General features: G+C 38.9%; 1 protein-coding gene across 1 annotated transcript; it reads right to left on the reverse strand.

The window, feature by feature from the left end:
- Positions 1-1,572: 1,572 nt before the first annotated feature.
- Positions 1,573-16,430, reverse strand: ell2 (elongation factor for RNA polymerase II 2). The gene is made up of 12 exons (XM_015035235.1): positions 16,137-16,430; positions 12,026-12,073; positions 11,392-11,513; positions 11,113-11,276; positions 8,297-8,556; positions 7,769-7,893; positions 7,106-7,178; positions 6,363-7,017; positions 4,083-4,146; positions 3,689-3,860; positions 3,393-3,437; positions 1,573-1,880 (listed from the first exon to the last, which is right to left on the reverse strand). The coding sequence occupies exons 1-12, from the start codon at positions 16,308-16,310 to the stop codon at positions 1,764-1,766; spliced, it is 2,019 nt and encodes a 672-aa protein (XP_014890721.1). The 5' UTR covers positions 16,311-16,430; the 3' UTR covers positions 1,573-1,763.
- Positions 16,431-17,826: the final 1,396 nt, after the last annotated feature.

Genomic DNA, 17,826 nt, shown 5'->3' on the forward strand with positions numbered 1-17,826 from the left:
CAACCAAAATATTTAAATCATCCAGTGGAAATTATATGAGACAAACTCTTAGTAGTCCAATATTGGATTTGATAAAGAGGCTGATCCTCTTCACATTTCTGAACATTTTTTAAACAGACAGCTCATTCTCTAAATCTGCTGTCTTAACATGTCCTTAACTTGTTCTCCTATTAGAACCTTTGCTCCATGGAAGCGGTACCGGAAAGGCATTTCATCTTTGGCAAACGTTCCAACAAGTCTGTAAACATTTCTTTTCCCTTGTTGAAAGAAAAAAAAAAATAAAATAAAACAAAGACCAGAAGCCAGCCATTCAATCCATGAAAACAAACCTGCATAAATGCAGAGGAATTTACAAAACTGAAATTGTTTTAAACCAACAATTAAATACAAGGAGCCCCCAAAGAACAGATGGGTCCTCTGTTGGATGAGGAGGCTTCTTTCTAAAACTGAAATATACGCCGTTTGCCACTGGATAAATATGGGGTGGAGGCGACCCTTTCCATGGTTGAGAAAGGAAATGCTGAAGGGGTGAAAAAGAAAAAAAAAAAAAAAAAAAAAAAGGATGTTTTGCATCACTTCTTCTAGGATCAGGTACTGAGTCTCCGGCCGGGATGATCCTGAGTGTACCGGCTGGTAAACAGACTATAGCAGCTTCTTTTCTTTTTTGGGGGGGGGAGAGAGGGGGTTTCACGTTTCTAACTTTTTTTCTCCATGTCATTCGCAACCGTACGCTCACACACTCATTCTGGACTCCGCATCCCTTCCTATAATCATCATACACTCATTCACACACACACACACACAAACACATTCTCAGGCAGTTGTAGTTCCTTTGCATAGCATGTGGACCTGAGTCCACTTTCCCCAAATGTAAACGCCGTAAGGCATTGTGAATTTTATTTGGTGCAAAGAATACTGCCCCCCCCCACCCAGAGGTGTCACAGGATCACAAGCCTTTGGTTTCCATAACCTCTCCCCTCTTTCACAACTAATTATGTACCACCCATGCACACGTTTTGCTGCTTCTCATAAAGCTTATGTGATTCCTCCCCGCTGCCTCGTTTCCTTCCCTTTTCGCTCAGCTTCGGCAGCAGTTTTTCCAGTACAGTTTCTGTTTGAGAGGAGCAGAAAACGAGGCAGCAGGTTAAAAAAAAAAAAAAAAAAAAACACTCAGCTAAATGAGAAGCATGGATCTTGCGTGCAAAAATGGCTTCACAAATTCAACATATAAGGCTTGTGGTATACACTTTTTTTTCTCCTTTTTTTTGCATTGCTCAAGAAAAAAAAATTAAACAATATATCATCTGCTAACTCTTGTTTTTAATACGAGTCTCAAAATAAATAGATCTCCCTCTTTTTTCTTTGTTTTTTTTTTGTTTTGTTTTTTTACTTAAATACAAGTTAATATTTTCTCTCTGGTGCTCAAAAATACTTTTAGTCTGAAGAGAGTCCTTCACAAGTTAGAGCTGAAGATTTCACACAAGCAGGCTGCTCCTTTCTGCTGATCCAGTGGCATCAATTCCACAGGAGCAAATTCATCATGGGGAGGGAAAAAAAAGATTTTCAATATTGCAGGCTATTAATGAGCCTGTGGAATCAAAGAAAGAGGGAGGGAATGAAGGATGAAAGGAATAGGGAGAGAGAGAGAGAGAGAAAAGGACGTAGGGGCAGGAAATGAAGAGGCGTTAAATAAATAAGAGCAGGTTTGGTCACTCCCACCCTGGTTTGACACTCCGTTCACAATACTGATCGGTGCTGGATTCTCAGCACCAGGCCTGGGCTCTGCGCTGGTCAAAATCAGCTATTAGTCGCTTGATGTGGGCCAGCTTGTTGTGCAGGTATTCACAGCGCTGTTTCTCTTCATGGTAGTTAGGATTGTGCTGTAAGAAACGCAAATCCATAAGGTCAGACTCGACATTCGTCCCTGTAAGGCTGCATGTGCTGCGGCTCATGTTTAGGCAGCCCGAGGCCAAGTAATTTTTAACCCGTCTGAAATTAGGGCTGGAAAAAAAAAAAAAAAAAATCAATAATCTGTACCACACTAGACATGTTCAATATCAATAGATAACACGTCTGAGTAGAATATTCAATAATTTCATTGAACTCGGATCGAGAACCGCACAGCATTTTGGGGGATGTAGGCAATGGAAAGACATTAGCTGCTCAACCTCTCAGCCAGTCAAGCTAGGTTGATGGCATTGACTAACTCACTCTTTGGTTACCTAGCAACAACCTGCTGAGTAACTTGTGGTTACCTAGCAACAACCTGTTGAGTAACTTGCACAGCAGCAGCAGTTTCAGGTGTGTTCTGCTTAAAAATAAAAACACATTGTGGAGTAAGGTCACATCACCAGTAATTTTAAATATTTAAGAGAAACAAAAAATCAAAAACTGTTGATACTGTGATATAAAACGCTTATAATTGTGACATGTTTCTCAACCATATTGTCCATTCCTATCTGAAATAAATGTAAAATACTGGTTAAAAGCCCATTTCACCTGCTGGGTTTAAAACAGAGCATCCTATCAAAGGTTTAACACATCCTTCTGACATCATAATTAAATAAGTTGAGTCAAAAAAAGCCAGCGAATCCTGCAATGCCTTGCAAAAATATTCACACCAAACTCATATGCATTTTGTGTGATCAACCAACACAAACTACTGGTAGAGATACTTGTTTCTGCTTTTTAAACCTAAAAACAAAGATCGTAAAATGTGGAATGCATGTGAGCCCCGAGTAAAGGTCTTGCAGAGCCACATTTTGCTGCCACTGCAGCGTCTCTATTAGGAGACTATGACAGACTGAGTTTACCCATACGTCTTTGCAAAATAGCTCAATCTCTGTCAGATTAGATGAAGAGCAACTAAAGAATTCATTTCAAATCTTGTTGCAGATTCCTACTTTATGTCTGAACTTTGACTAGTTCATTCCAGCGCCTTAATATAACTTCATCTAAGAGGTGCAGATCCAGGGGTTGAAGACGTTTCAGGAGAGATGTTTATTTTTGTTGTGTTTTTTAGTTTTTCAGCAGATTTGCCCAAGTTTAGTTCTCCGGAACTACTCTGCTGTAATGTTTGGATGCATCTCTTCTCCAAAACATCTGAATGAAAAGCCTGAATTCCCTCATCAGCATCTTATTCAGCTCTGCAGAGGCCTGCTGATGAGCCAGTCATGTGCTGTGTTAGAAGAGGGATGCATCGAAACGTGGTAGGAGTGTAGCTGTCAGGGAGTGCACCGTGCTGATTAAGGCTTGGTGTTTAGATCTACAGTAATATAGAAGATCATTAGAATAAAAATGGATTAAGGCAAATGGTTGACATCAAAGAACACGCTGCCTATCAGAGTCAGAAAAGCAAAGGAAATCTTACAGTAGGCAGTTGAACTACTCACTTGTTTCATCTTTTTGTACTCTTTCAAGACCTCTTCCTGCACTTTCTGTTAGGAAAAATGATTTCATGTCAGAAAAACCTTTAAGCTACATCAACAAACGTTTAAGTAAAAACAAGCATTAAAATAAAAAAAACAGGATCATTTCTTTGCCTAAACTGAATGAGTTTACTGACTAATCCAAATCCTCACTATCAGACAAGTTGTATGAAACTTTCTCTACATTATACATCTTGGGCTCATTAGTAAATGTGATGTGCTGTCATTGCTCAAAGAGGGAGGCAGTGCTTCAGCCGGACCTGGTGCTCCTTGGTGCCGGGAACCAGCTTCCTACACTGAGCGTCGAGCTGAGTGAAGCGCCTGGTGATGCCCTCCACGCGGGCGTGCAGCTGACGGTACTCGTCGTATTCTGCGTTGAAGTCGTCTTTGTAGCTTTGTCTCTGGTTGAGAGACGCCAGCGGCGCGTACTTCCTGTGAATGTGCGGTCAGCAGAAAACCGTCCGTCAGTTATCATTTTTACAGATTCACCCAGGAAGCTTTGCCCCTGCTGAGCTTCTCTATAATCTGACAGAGCAGTAAAAAAAACAAAAAAAACAAAAACAAAGCTCTGAAGGACACAGAAGAGTGCTCTATGCATCCTCTTCAAGTAAAGTTGTTTTCTTTACGTGTCAGAAATTGAAAATTTAAACTCACACTACATAGTCGGGCATATCAGTTTTGGAAGAAGATTCAGAGGAGTGGACTGGCTTCTCTTTGACTGAAAAGACAAGAAGGGAAAAAGAAAAGTCAATACTGACCTGGAAGCCCATCCAACATGACGAATGTTCACTAAGCAACTAAAACAAACCGGGTGGCACAGTTAAATGCAACATCAATATCTGAATTTATCACAAAATATCATTAATATGGCCCAAAGTGCCAAACTTAAAAAAGGCTAAAATCCAAACCATAATGAAAAAGTGTGGATGGCAAAATTATGGAGGTGAATTGGCAGAGAGAACCGAGTCTTACCACCAGCCCTTTTGACTTTTACCTCATTATTTCTGAACACGTCCTGTGAAACTAAACATCAGAACAGTGTTGGATTTTAATAGCATCAACATAATAAAAACTAGAAACATTTCCTCAAAAAAGGTTTGCTGACAGAATCAGGCTTCAGTACACATCTAGTAAGTCGCATACTAACGAGTCGCTTATACACCAAATTATTATTATTATTTTTTTTAAAAAGTGCAATTTTTTTTTCTTTAACATTCTTTTGAATTGTCCTATGACAAGTGAAGAAAGTAAAACAACAGAAAACATTAATTTTTCTTATATTCTTAAAGTTGCTATAAGAAACTTTTTCATTTTGGGCAGTACAATACTCCAAATTAGCCCATAGAGGGCAGAATAGGGTTTCTCTAATGATTATGACATTTATGGATTTTCTAGTGAATAGTGAATTAAGTTCCTGTTGATGGCAGATTCTTCTTCTATGCTCTAAACCACCCAGTATTGAGGTCTTAGACAAAAGTCAGCACTTTCAGATAAAAATATTAATGATAAAAACTCCCATTAATATATTTCTTTTTTAATTTTGGGGGAAAAAAATGATGCAATTAAGTTTAAAAATCTGGAACAAGACATCAAAACAATGTATTTAATAGAGATATTTAGACCACAAGCTAATTTGAAGCTTGTCCAGTCTCTGACCGGGGTTTAAAGCACAAATTTTAAATCTAATACTGGTGGATAATAATCTAAAACCAGGACCCATTAAAACAGACGGGATTGTCTAAATGGTGTTTAGGACGTTCCTAAATTAAATTCTCTAGTTAATTTAAAAAAGGTCGTTTTGTAAATCCAACGAAATTTAGAGGATTATACTTTTCTGGATTTAGTTGAGTAGAATAATTTGGAAAAAAATGTTACGTGAACTACAGAGCTATTAAAAACTAACACAATCCATCTAAAATGACAGTCATTACAGGTACAAACATTTTACTTTTGCTAAAAGACTAAAACCAGAGATGACCTAAAACCTTGACTAATTTTCACCTTGCCTCCTGATCGACTGAATAGAAACACAAAAGTCTTTCATCAGTGAAACCCCACCAAGATGCACCAACTCTCTTCCTTAAGGTTGTCATGGAAGTGAGAAGAAATCTCAGTTATTTCCAACATCTTAATTAGCTATTTAAAAAGGAATATAAATGTCCTTTGACACAGCTGTGCAAGAACAATAAGACCAAGAGGAAAGAAGAAAACTGAACATATTTCAGTGAGGTTGCTCCGTTTTATCATGTAGTTTTTGATCTCTGCCATGTAACAAGCTGGATTTTGACTTGGATTGCTGGCAGCCTGTAGGAATTTGACTCAAGTAAGGATCATTATTCTGTAAGGAAGATGGACTGAGACTGCTGTTTCAGTAGGGCCAGCTAACAATGGTCACAGATATCTGATAGGAAAAAAAGTGAATTGTTTAGCTCAACATTAGTAACATCCTGTTTTACAGTAACTGCTTCTCCTAATGAGGCGACTGTTGGTAATACAAATTACTATGGAGCTCTAATGACAGGAAGACCAGAAAAAAAACCTTTTAATGTTGTTAATTGTTATTATAAAACACCAAAATGAGAAAACCCTGATCGGTCCAGAAAAACACTACACAGCTGTCAAAAGTATATTATATTTCCCAAGTCTAAGTTTAGTCAGACCTAATCGTTCATGTGGTTGAACTGGCTTTGTGGATGTGCTCCACCTGAGTCGGAGTGAAGCAAAGTGAGATGGTGTGAAGCGACAATAAAGAAACTCCTGCTGTTAGCGAAAGCGTTTCTAAGTCAATCTGACAAGTGTCAAAGATTCTTAAAGTCACACCTAATGGCCAACTGGACTTACAGGAACTGCTCTAGGTATGAATCACTTATTACTCCGTATATTAAATTTGTAATCAGTGGTTAAGCTATGCAAACAATTCATCTGCTGTCATACCTTGATCTTTGTAAGGATTTTTTTCAACAGCTTCCTCGATGACTTCCTCAGCGCTGCGCCTCTTTCTCACCCTGTGACTCTCCTCCACCGCCGTAACAGGAGAACTGCTGCTGCAGGATCTTTCCGTTTGTTTCCCTTTGGCCTTCTCACGGTCCTTGTCTTTGTGCTTCTTGGATTTCTTCTTGAATTTCTTACTTGTACTGCTAGACAAAGGAGGGCTGGTGACAACAGTGGAGGTAACTGTGAGAGAGGTGCAGGGGGGCGGGCTGGGAGAGGCGGCTGCTCTGGGGGCCGGGTGCTGACAGCGCTCCTGCAGGGAGCGGGAGAAGGGGCTCGGCGAGGGGTCTCTGCAGGAAGAGCTCTGGTCCATGGGCAGGTCCTGAGTGCCGCAGCCTTCTGGGGTGCTGGGGGAGTTGGAGTTGGAGGCTGGGCTGAGCTGCTGGTGCGACGGCGCCGGCGGGTGGGAAGGTATGGGGAGATGGGTGGGAGGCCCTGAGGTCACGCTGGGGGGCAGGGACGAGTGTTTGGAGCGGGGGCTGCTCTCGTCCTCGCGGCGGTCGGAGGACGAGGCTGCGGGCCCTCGGCTGCTGAGGTGAGAGATGCGGGCTTTCTTGGGAGCCAGAGGATCGATGAAGTCGAAGTCTGCCTGGCGCTTCTGCGAGAACACAAGAAAAATTTTTTTAATTGAATTAAAATATCCTCTTGTGTGAGTGTCTGTGTGTTTTTCTTTTTTTTTTCCATACCTGCGGGGATGAAGGGAAACCGTCTTTAGGCGAACTGTTTGATGAGACTCTCTCAGTAGGGAGACCCAGTTTGCTATTAAGAACAAAGAAATGCATCAGTGTGGAGCAAATATCATTATACTAGAACTAGGGAAAAATAAATATTTTCCACACCTGACATATATTTATACACACACACTCTCTCTGTATATCCATATAATCATTTTATTTGTTTATTAGGTTTCTTAAACTGGGACCTGAGTCTGAATTTCATGCAAATGTGGGCTGGTATGTCAATAAAAATCTTTGAGAAGATTCACTTACTGAAGCTAATTCAAGGTTTAAAAGAAATGAAAGATCCAACTTTCAATGATCTTGTTATAATTAATCAACTTAACTCCAATAAAATGGATATACAAAAACAACAAATCAAATGGTAATAAATAATTTTAGTGTCAGACACCATGCATATTGTGAAGCTCAGGACAACTGTGTTTACTTCTCTGACTCTTACCAATAAGCCAATGTAAGTCTCTGAGTCATGTTATGCATCACCTGCAGTATGCATGCTTTAATAACACGTGAGGCCCTGCGGCCCTGCGATTCTCCTCTTGTTCAAAAATAGACTTAGAAAGTATTTTTAAAAAACAAGAGAGACAAAAGGATAACAGGTTATTCCAGTACCGGGCTAGAATCCGGTCAGCTTGGATCTTCTCATCCTCAGAATAGCCAGGCCATTCCCGCTGCACGTCGCGATATATAAACTCCTTCAGCGAGTAAGTGTTGTCTTTGGGATTCAGGTTTGCCACCTGTTGAACGAAGACACGGTGAGCGAGTTCCAAAGTTCAAACTTCAGCAGCATGAGAACTTTTCTTACATGTATTGAAACTTTAGAATTTCCTGCACGGGCCACCTGTGCATGCAAATGACGTGCAACAATTTAGCGATTGGTTTCTAATCAATGGAGACTTTTTCTTTTTACAGAACTTCCTCAGGCAAATGTGGAAACTTTAATCATATGTTGAACAAGAGCAAAGGGGATCTCTGGGATTAATCTCGACTAAGGGGCCTTATGGAAGTTGCGCAGCAGGCTGTGTATCTCGAAATTAGCTGCACTGGATTTTCTGTGTTGCCTAAGATGAGACTTGGGCCGCATCCAACTTTAATTGCTGCAAATAATCCAAAATTTGGGTAAACAAAATGTCTGATTACTTGTTGCAAGGTGGTCCCCAGTGAGTTTCGGTCCTTCTGGTTGATACCGTCCCGCTGCAGACGGCCCAGCACTTCCAGCTTCTTGTAGGACTTGAGCGCCAGCAGGTGGATGATGCGGTCCCGGAGGGGCCTCTGAGATACGGGGTTGTTGGAAAGGCACTTGCGTATAGTGTTGGCTGGGTTGATAGGCGTGGAGCGTTTGCGCTCTGGGACTACATCCGGGGCTGACAGTGCTGGCTTACGAGTGTGCACCTGCTTTCCTAAACACATAACGTAAAAATGGCGTTAAACATTTTCTCCACAGGGAGTTTGATCTGCATATTGTATGGGTTTATGCATATATGTGAAAAAACACCTCAGATCTAAACAGATACAACCCACAAATCACCATTAAAAATATCTACCTTTGCATAATGGGGAGAAATGGCCATCAAATTGAACTCTGCCTTTCTTAGAATAATACTTATGCTATTAATGGGCAAATTAGGCAGACACAAAGAATGACCTAGTATATCATCAATATAAATAAAGCCAGAATGGACAGGTGAACACCAACTTTGATATATAAGGGACACATAACGTGTATTCCTCGTTAGCCGTATAGACCGCTGTTGTATTTCTGGGCCATGTGTTTTACAGGCACGTTCTCATGCTTCCTAACGCTTGTTATGAAATTCTAAAGCTCTTTAAGAGATTAAGGTTAGTGACGGAGAAGAGAAAGGAAAACTTTTTTTTTCCAGGCAAGATGCAACGTGAGGTGATCTGTACTTTATCTAAAGGTTTAAATCATTTTCATACAGAAATGCCAGGCATTAATAATAAAAATAACAATAATAATATGGCTATTTCTCAAAAGAACCAGATTACTGAAGATAAGAAGAAGTTTTGGATTAAACAAATGGCTTAAAACGGCTTTTGCGTAGAAAAGGTGCTGACAGTAAACCAGCTGCGACAGGTTTCAGACCCACCGCTTTCCTATGCAGCTCCTCTCGTTTCCCAGTTTCTGAATGAATCAGTTTCTGTCTAAGCTTGTTTATGCAAATAGATTCCTGCATTTATGTCACAGAGGACAGAGGTCATATTATACAGATCATTACAAAAAAAAGTGCTTAAAAAGTTCACATTTTAAATTCTTCTGCAATACCTGCATAATCCTTGGATCTATATCTGCTACAAGTGTTGGGCACAAAAATAAAAGATTCACTTTTTTCACCTCATTTGGAAATGAGGTTAATTAACTCCACTTTAGCCTGTCTATGCAGAGAAGAACTTCAAGGACAACTTAGTAGAGTACGGTAAAATATAGCTCACAATTTTATTTTTATGTTTTTATGTAATTAAAGACATTTAACCTGAATCATATTATTTTAAAATGTAGGCATTAAAGGGGAATAATCTTTCCAAGCCAGTGTTGTTCTTTGAGAAAAAGTAATTGCCTAATAAAACTAATAACTGGTTGTTGCAACCTTGGCAGCCAAAACTGCCATCAAGCATTTGCAATAACTGGCAATTAGTCTTTCACATTACTGAGGAATTTTGTCTCATCATTGTTTTTTTTAAAAAATTGCATTAATTGAGCCACACTGGGGAGTTTCGTGCATAAAGACGTTGTAAAGTTTGGCCTTAGGGTCTTATTTTAATCTACAACCCTTATTTTTGATTTATTTTTTTGGTTACAGTCACTGATGTGCTTTAGCAAGCTGACCTGCTGCATAACGCGTGTGTCGTCGGCCCTTTTTGGACAGCAATTGGCCTCGACTTGAAGCTTTCTGATGGATGCCATTTATGCCAGCTTGTTTCCTACTGTTAGATGATGAACACTGACCTTCACTGAGGCAAGGGAGGCTTTAGATGTTGTTCTTTTATGACATCGCGGATGGGTCGAAGCACTCTCGGGAGTAATACTGGTAGACTGCCCACTCCTGTGAAGGTTCACCAGTGTTTCATAATTTTTTGTTCTGTGGATAATGGCTCTCAAACCTTGGAAATGGCTTTGTAAATTTTCCAGACTGACCAATGCGATTCGCTTTGCTTTTCATCTGTTTTTGAGTTTCTTTGTTTATATTGCTTTCTGGGATCTTTTTGCCTACATCACGTTGTCAGACGGGTTTGAGTGACTGATTCTACAGTAAGTTATCAAGTCCTAGGTGTTGTAAAACAGAAGTCAATTTTCCTCAAAACGTGGTTAATTACAGCTTGTTCATGATTAAGCAAACTGTGCGAGTTTGACTTTTTTTTACAACAGCAAAGTAGTTGAAAGATACAGTGTGAATTTTCAAACTATAGAAGTTTGATTAACATTTGTTTACTGAACTGAAACATTTAAAAAATTACCAAAAAAATATATCTAAATTTTAAGTTTGACTCTTTTTTATAATAGTACTGACTGTTTGTAATGCCTAATCTTTATGGGCAATAATTTGACATGCCAGCTATGAAGTCCAAACATGGAAAAGTTTGCTAAAATTCAAGAATACTAATGCAAAGAATATTATTTAGTAAAGACCTTCAGTGGGAGAAACACCTAAATTATTGTTTGTTCTGGTTAAAAATAAAGACAACTAGAGTTTTAGAAGGTATAATTTTACTTGTCTTCAAACGTAACTTCACTTTTTTGTTCATATTGTAAGCATTAAGACATAACTACATCATAAAAAGGTCATAATAAACTACATCAAAAATAGAGGCACACTATTAATTGAATTAAATTTCTGCTCAAATTAAAACAAAGTGCCAGAGACCAGGTCAAAACAAATGATAAACAGAAAAAAAGACTTCACAGTGGCAGATAAACAAACCTGGGCTGAGGGCCTTACCTCGGTATTGCCCCCCAGGCTTGATGACTTTGGTCCCCCGTTCACGCGTGTCCTCCACGGCCTGGGTCATACGTTCCCGGGTCACCTGGTAGGAGTCATTGGTGGCGCACACTGTGACCTTGTCCTGAACGGTCGCCAACAATGCCAGGTGTGAGGCCCCCGAGCTGGAGACAAAGATGCAGCGCGAGAGAGAGAAATGCGAGGCAAAGAGGGATTACCTTCCAGCAACGTGTAGTAAGACAGCAATAGTTGATTCAGCTGAACAGCGATTACCATTACCTGGACACATACTGGTGGATGCACTCAAAGCTTCCCTGAGGGTTGTCCTTGCCCACATTAGACAGGTAGAAATCAAAGTTGTGGAAGGCGACGGAGGAGTCAGTCCTGGGAATTTTAATGTGCTGTAAAATAAAGTAAAAAAAAAGAAAAAAAAGAAAAAGAAAATATGAGACTTTAAATTTGTGAAACTGAATGGTGACCCAGGTTTAATGTACTAGTTTGTGAGTGAGAGATATTTTCACAGACAATAAAAGAGACTAATGATGAGTATCTCTTTAGCTAATTGACTAAAAAACACTGGGATAGGTCAATGGTTTTTATTGTCGTTCAAGACATCCATATTTAAGTAGCGCTGCGTTCACAAGTACAGGACCAGGTGTCCCTCAGTGCAGCTCGTTTTACGTTTCACTGTCCCAACACACACTGGTCCCCAAAGAAAAGTTAGCAGATTGTTATAACTCTGTTGAAGTCTAATAATGCCCTGTTTGATAGAAATGGATGTTTTCTTTAAAGAAAACATCAATTTTTTAGCAGAAAAAAAAACACACTTTTACTAAAGCATGAAGTGTGAAACATTAAACCTCACACTATGAGGTTATTTTAATACAAACTACGTAAATAAAATAAAAATTACCCCTTGAAGTCCCTTGAATTGTACTGTTGGCCTTGAAGATGGTATATTCTGAAAAAGGAAGGAAAGAACACAGTTAAATCTGTTCACAATTACCTACAAAGAGGGAAGGTAATCAAGTTAACAATATATTTAAGAGTTCATCAACAACAACAAAAAAATCCACATTAAATTTAAGCCATCAAAATTCAAGAAAAATCAAAATCAGGTTGATTCTCTCTGGGTTTCGTCTGATTGGTAACCAGCAGGTCAAATGAAGAAAAATCTTGCTTTTATTTGTATTTGTCTTCTATTCGGAAAGGGTATCAAAACTGACCTTTAGTATACAAAAGCATCAAGCAAAAACACAAATACCTGCTGCACATTTTTTGTCTTATGTGCTAGAAAAAAGAACGTCGGACCAAAAAGAAATCCAGAAATGGAGATCAGCCAGGAAAATAAAATGTATTTAAATGATTCATCTGAACCTAAAATGCAGCATGGCAGGAGTGTCCAACATTTTTAGTTCTCTCCCTGGTGTTAGTCACCACCACATGTAATTGTTCTACAGATGATGAGCCATCCAGATGATCCAGAGGGATTGAACATGTTCAGAATATTTTATATTTTATCTAGAGGACATTACTTTATATTGTCTTAATTTAGTATTATTCCAGATTAGGTGGTTACATAGGCTGAAGCTAACGTGTAATCTAAACGTCTAATACCAGAGCCGCTTTAAAAGACTCCAATCTCAAGAGAAATTTTATCTTTATGTTACACTTTCCTGTTACACTTCAGAAAGCAGACCCAACCGCTTTGACAACATGCAGTTACAACAGTTGCTTGTTCGGGGGCGCCGTCACAAAAAGCAGAGAGCTGTCCAGCAGGTTCATCTAAGTGTTGGAGTAAATGCATCAGTACCATGAATGCAGTTATACCAAGAAATACAAGGATTTAGGAGTTTTCAAATAACATATTCCTATAAATCACATCTCACTTCCTTTCTTTGGTTCGCTGGACAATCAGTTTTACATGGCCATATAAAGGTAGTGTCCACACCGCTTAAAACAAACTGGTTCCTTTCCAGTCTTGGTCCAGTTTGTTTGTGGAGATGAACACAAAAATTGCAGAAATGGGTGTACATCCGCACACTGACCGTTTGGAGGAAGTGGTCCCAAATGCAATCCGTCAAACTTATAAAGAGATGTGGACCAAAGTAAACCAACTGTAGGTGTGAAAACGTCCATCAGGTAACCCCCACCAGGGTTCATTTGCAACTGAACTGACACCCATGTTTCCAGACAAACGAGAGTATGATGAGCTTTCACACCTGATCAACCTAAGCAGACAACCTGAATAATATGAACTCTGGCCCATTTAAAGTGGATTAAACAGCTGTGAAAGGGCAATAATCTGCTGGAGGCAAGATATTAACTAGTTATTGCATTTTAACAAAATTTAACTTCTGAAATCCTGACCCATTTCTTCAAACACAGAAACTCAAGCCTAAAGTTAAAGTAAAGTTATGGAGGAGGAAAATGTTTTATCAGGCAGGAAGTAAACATGGAAACATTTCAGACACAAATAGCTACAAGCTCCTTTTCACATAAAAAAGGACAGAATAAATGAAGTGAAAGGTGATGTTTTAAGAGTTCTCTTGATATACCACTTTGATAATAAAATGTAAAGTAAACCTGTAGTGTTTTACAGCTGTAAAATTGTATGGCAGGTATGCATGTGTGTCAGTGTCTAGGTTAAATAAAGCTGGTAGCCACAAATCTGCAGTGGCTGCAGGAGATAATAGGTTAGGACAGGAAAGCACAAAACTCAGTTTCTTCACAAAGCCTTAGCACACACGCGCACACACACACAAAATACTTGGCTACAGTCGTTAAACATTGCAATCAACTAGCCGGAGAGGAAAGAAGTTTTTTTTTTTTTGTTTTTTTTTTAAATCCAGCTACCTCCCTTCGATGGTAAATGTGATACGCGCTTTTAAACTTACACGGTGAAGGAAGGACCGTAGTTTTGATAAAATACTTTAAGATTGAGAGAATTGTGTCACAGTTGTGAAGGCTAAGCTAGTCTAAGCCACAGACTCCCTCCCCCACTCGCTCACACAGTTCTGATCACATTTCACGTCGCCACAGAACGACAAAGATAGCCGGCTTCCATAGTTCGATGACTGGTTCAACAACAGCACACGTTACTGGGAGAGAGAGAAACAAAAAGCAGGCAGTTTTGGGCTGCTCAGTCAGCAAGAGATGGCAGGCTTCCCTTCAGCAGACTGAATCCACCAACACAACCAATGGACCCTTACAAAAGAATTTTTGACTTTGTGACAATTCGGTCGTCCTAACGTTTATAATCCAAGTTAATGAAAGAAATAATATTGAGCTTTACAGAGTTTAATTGCTGATGTGGAATAATTTTGCATCAGACATCATGAAAAAAAAAGATTTTGCCAAAAGTCAGCAGACAAACATCAGAGAAAAGGCAAAAACTGAGCTATTACATGAAAACAAAATGAAAACTGACCCATCACCATGTCCGTATCGACTGTTTGCTCGAGAACATTGAAATTTGTTAATACTAAAGTGTTTTAATATGCTGGTATTTAAAGCAGATGTATGTGCATGGTATAATCTTCCTTTTGTAAAGGCAAATGTCTGACTAGTCTATAAATTAATCAACCAACAAAATGCAGTTTCAATACTTTTTTCTTTTAGGAATGTATGATTTAATGTTTTACTAGGAGTCATTCTTAATTTCTTCATTTTAGGGCAGATTCAAAACTACAACTTTGAACACCTGCACCACGTTTTCTTTTCCTATTATAATTTTTTATTATTATTTGGAAAGGAAAGAGAAAAAAACCAATCTGACAACCGGGAAAAGCCTGATCGTCACATCTCTCAAAAACAAAACACAACAAAAGATTTCTGAACACTAACACCCTGCTCTAAGCTGTAGTTTATCAGCATGAAAAGAACCAGAGTCCTGACATTATGTAACTCTTTAGTTGTTGGCAAATTGACAGAAGTTAAGGCCAGATAAATTGGCTTCAGGCATCTGCAACTCAAGTCCGCAGAGGTTTCTTCAGGTGAGTCTACCTGCGGTAATCTCAACATGCTTACATCAACACTTAAAGATTACAAAAGTTATATATAATGTGCTGCATTTACTCAGATCCTAGTGTAAGCCGTCTACTTGTGGTGAAATAGCAAATATTCTCATGTCAGTTGTATATACTTATTAAAATAAGCAGCAATTATTAGATATGTGATTTTCTACAACTGCAAACACGACTGGAGTCAAGTATTAACTGTTGTCTCCTATTACAGGGGCTGTAAGATGAACATATAAAACATTGACCTATTAAAATAGCTTGTACACCATTCTCCAGGAACAATTAATGTTATTTGATTGCCACATTGTATAATAGGTTAAAGAGCTATAAAAAGGTGGCTCTGGCAGAACATGCATATATCCCTAGCAGGCTCCGATGTTGGGTTTTCCAGCCAGTTGAAACCATATGGTAACCTGACCAAACACCGACGTGTTTTAAAAGCCTGCAAAGCTAAACTAAGTTCAATTTGAGTTTTTTAGTATATACTAATACATATTATTGGTGGTGATACAGTTACAATGTACCGGTATTAAAGTTAAAAGTTTGCCAATATGCTTGTTTATAGTTCAAGAAGAATAAAAAAAACTCAAATGTTGATAACGTACGATATTGAAACCATTTCCTAATTGGGTAAGCACGTTAGGTCGGTTGAGAGGAGAGGAAAAAAGCACTAGGTTGACCAGCGAAGGGGGATTCTGACTGAAGCAGAGCTAACGCTACTCAGACTGTCAATAAGTTAACAAAGAGGATTTATAGTTTTTTTAATGTGTGTCAGTTCCTAAAACCTGGCCAGAACACAAGATGTGGCCTTCGCTAATTAATATCAGCCTATAAACCGGCTGACACAAAACTAATTTAATCAAAAACAGAAGCAGAAAGTCGCCCTGTCAACAGTTTAGCTAACCTCCTAGCTTTAGCTGTGCGTGGCAGTTGGGAGAAGCGGCGTCAGCTAGAGACAGCCAGCTGCCATATTTACAGGAATTAATGTCTTCTTCAACTCACCGAACTACTTTGGTAGTTTTCTATCGCTCTCAGCGCCGTCTCGGTCAACTTGACGTGTAGTACGGATACTCTTTCGGCGCCCTGTTGGCCACAATTTAATCCGTACCTCCCATCCTCGGAGAGAGCCGCCATCTTTACCAGCCCTCCACCATTGTCCCTCTGAAGCCGGAGCATTTAGCAGCCCAGGCTCCCTGAGCGCACTCTGCTCCTGGGAGGGATTACACTGCTGGCCACAGGGCTGAAGTTGGATTGGTCTTCATTTTTCTCTCTTTCTAAACTGACCTAACCTAAAGTGTTTCACAGCGAATAAAGAGAGCACAATGTTTTAATTAAACATTTTAGTTCAAATGTACTTTCTTAAGGGGCTATATTTAAAGGGCCAGCTTCGTCATTTTTAAACCTTTATTTGAACACTTCAAGCTTCTAGTTCCTCTTTCTCTGTACACACAGACCCACTTCTGAGTTATGCTGACATGGTGGAACTAATTATAACCTTCTGAAAATGTCAGAGTTAGTTTCTGGGACAGTAATTCATCTATTTCACACATGGTTTGGTATACATTTTGATGCTGGTAATAAATTTTTGTATTTCCAAGTACCACCAAACGAATAGAAATCTTTGAACAATGTTACAAGTGAACTTAATTTTTTTTTCAGCTTTTGTACTGTTTTTTGGTTGTGTGAGATTATGAAAACCAGGAATAAGAAATTAGCAGAAAGGTCCAGTAAAGCGGAAATTCCAAGTGGTAAAATCATAGGTTTACCACAAACCTCAAAGTCCAACATGGCTGCCTTGTGTAGTAATAGAAACCATATAATAGTTTATAGTTTATAAAAGTAAAAATATTTATTTGTACTTTTGACAAATAAATCTCATGACTCCAAACTTCAGCAAAGATGTTGCTGGTGTTCAAAATACCAAAAATGCAGAAAATTGCATTAGCTGGCATTGCTTTTAATACAGTGACATGGCAAATAATTTAGAAAATATCATTGTTTTTTTTTTTTACTGGAATACAGTTTTCAGAGTAAATGTTAACATGGTGAAATAAAACGCCATATTATTTTCTAGTCATAGAAAGTTGAGTGGAAGGGAAAAAAATGTGGGGGAAAAAGCTTGCACCAGGAACAGGGACAATGACTGCCTTTAGAGCATTCTCAAGCATAATCTATTTAATATTTTTGAGTTGGAGACTGTAAATAACACATCAAGATCCAATATGCACAGATAAATACATGGGTTACAAATAGTTTATTCCTTGTGTCAAGTGTGGCATTTTTGTGCAAAATATTCTTTTTTTTAATTGAGCTTATGATAAATTGTGCTTATAGACACTTAAAATACCCTTAAAACTAATTCCTCCCATGTTTCAAATGATTTACCTCACACTACCTTTCAGTGTAGAACTGAAAAGAAAGCATAAACAATTTTAACTTTCACAACCCTTGTCCTCTGCTTTTCCTAGGTTTTTTTTGTTTGTTGTTTTTTTACAATGTGTTTTCCTTGTCAACTGGACTATCTAGCTGTGTCAGTCCCCTTGACATGGTGATTAACGGCGTAGCCATGGGCAGGGTGGGGAAAGGTTTGTGTGAATCCAGCAGATTACCGTGGCTCTTCACCCCACCCATCCCCCTGACTAGTCAGCCAATTACACACACCGATGCAAAATGCTCACATGTTTAAAAATAT

The sequence above is a fragment of the Poecilia latipinna genome, unplaced genomic scaffold, assembly GCF_001443285.1.
Source record: "Poecilia latipinna isolate Pla-1442-1.1 unplaced genomic scaffold, P_latipinna-1.0 Scaffold329, whole genome shotgun sequence".
Classification (NCBI taxonomy): domain Eukaryota; kingdom Metazoa; phylum Chordata; class Actinopteri; order Cyprinodontiformes; family Poeciliidae; genus Poecilia; species Poecilia latipinna.

Coding starts and splice junctions, on each gene's coding strand:
- ell2 (XM_015035235.1), bottom strand. CDS start 16,310: ATGCTCCGGCTTCAGAGGGACAATGGTGGAGGGCTGGTAAAGATGGCG. Junction 7,179..7,768: donor GCTGACCGGATTCTAGCCCG/GTACTGGAATAA, acceptor TGTTCTTAATAG/CAAACTGGGTCTCCCTACTG. Junction 3,861..4,082: donor GATATGCCCGACTATGTAGT/GTGAGTTTAAAT, acceptor GCACATTCACAG/GAAGTACGCGCCGCTGGCGT.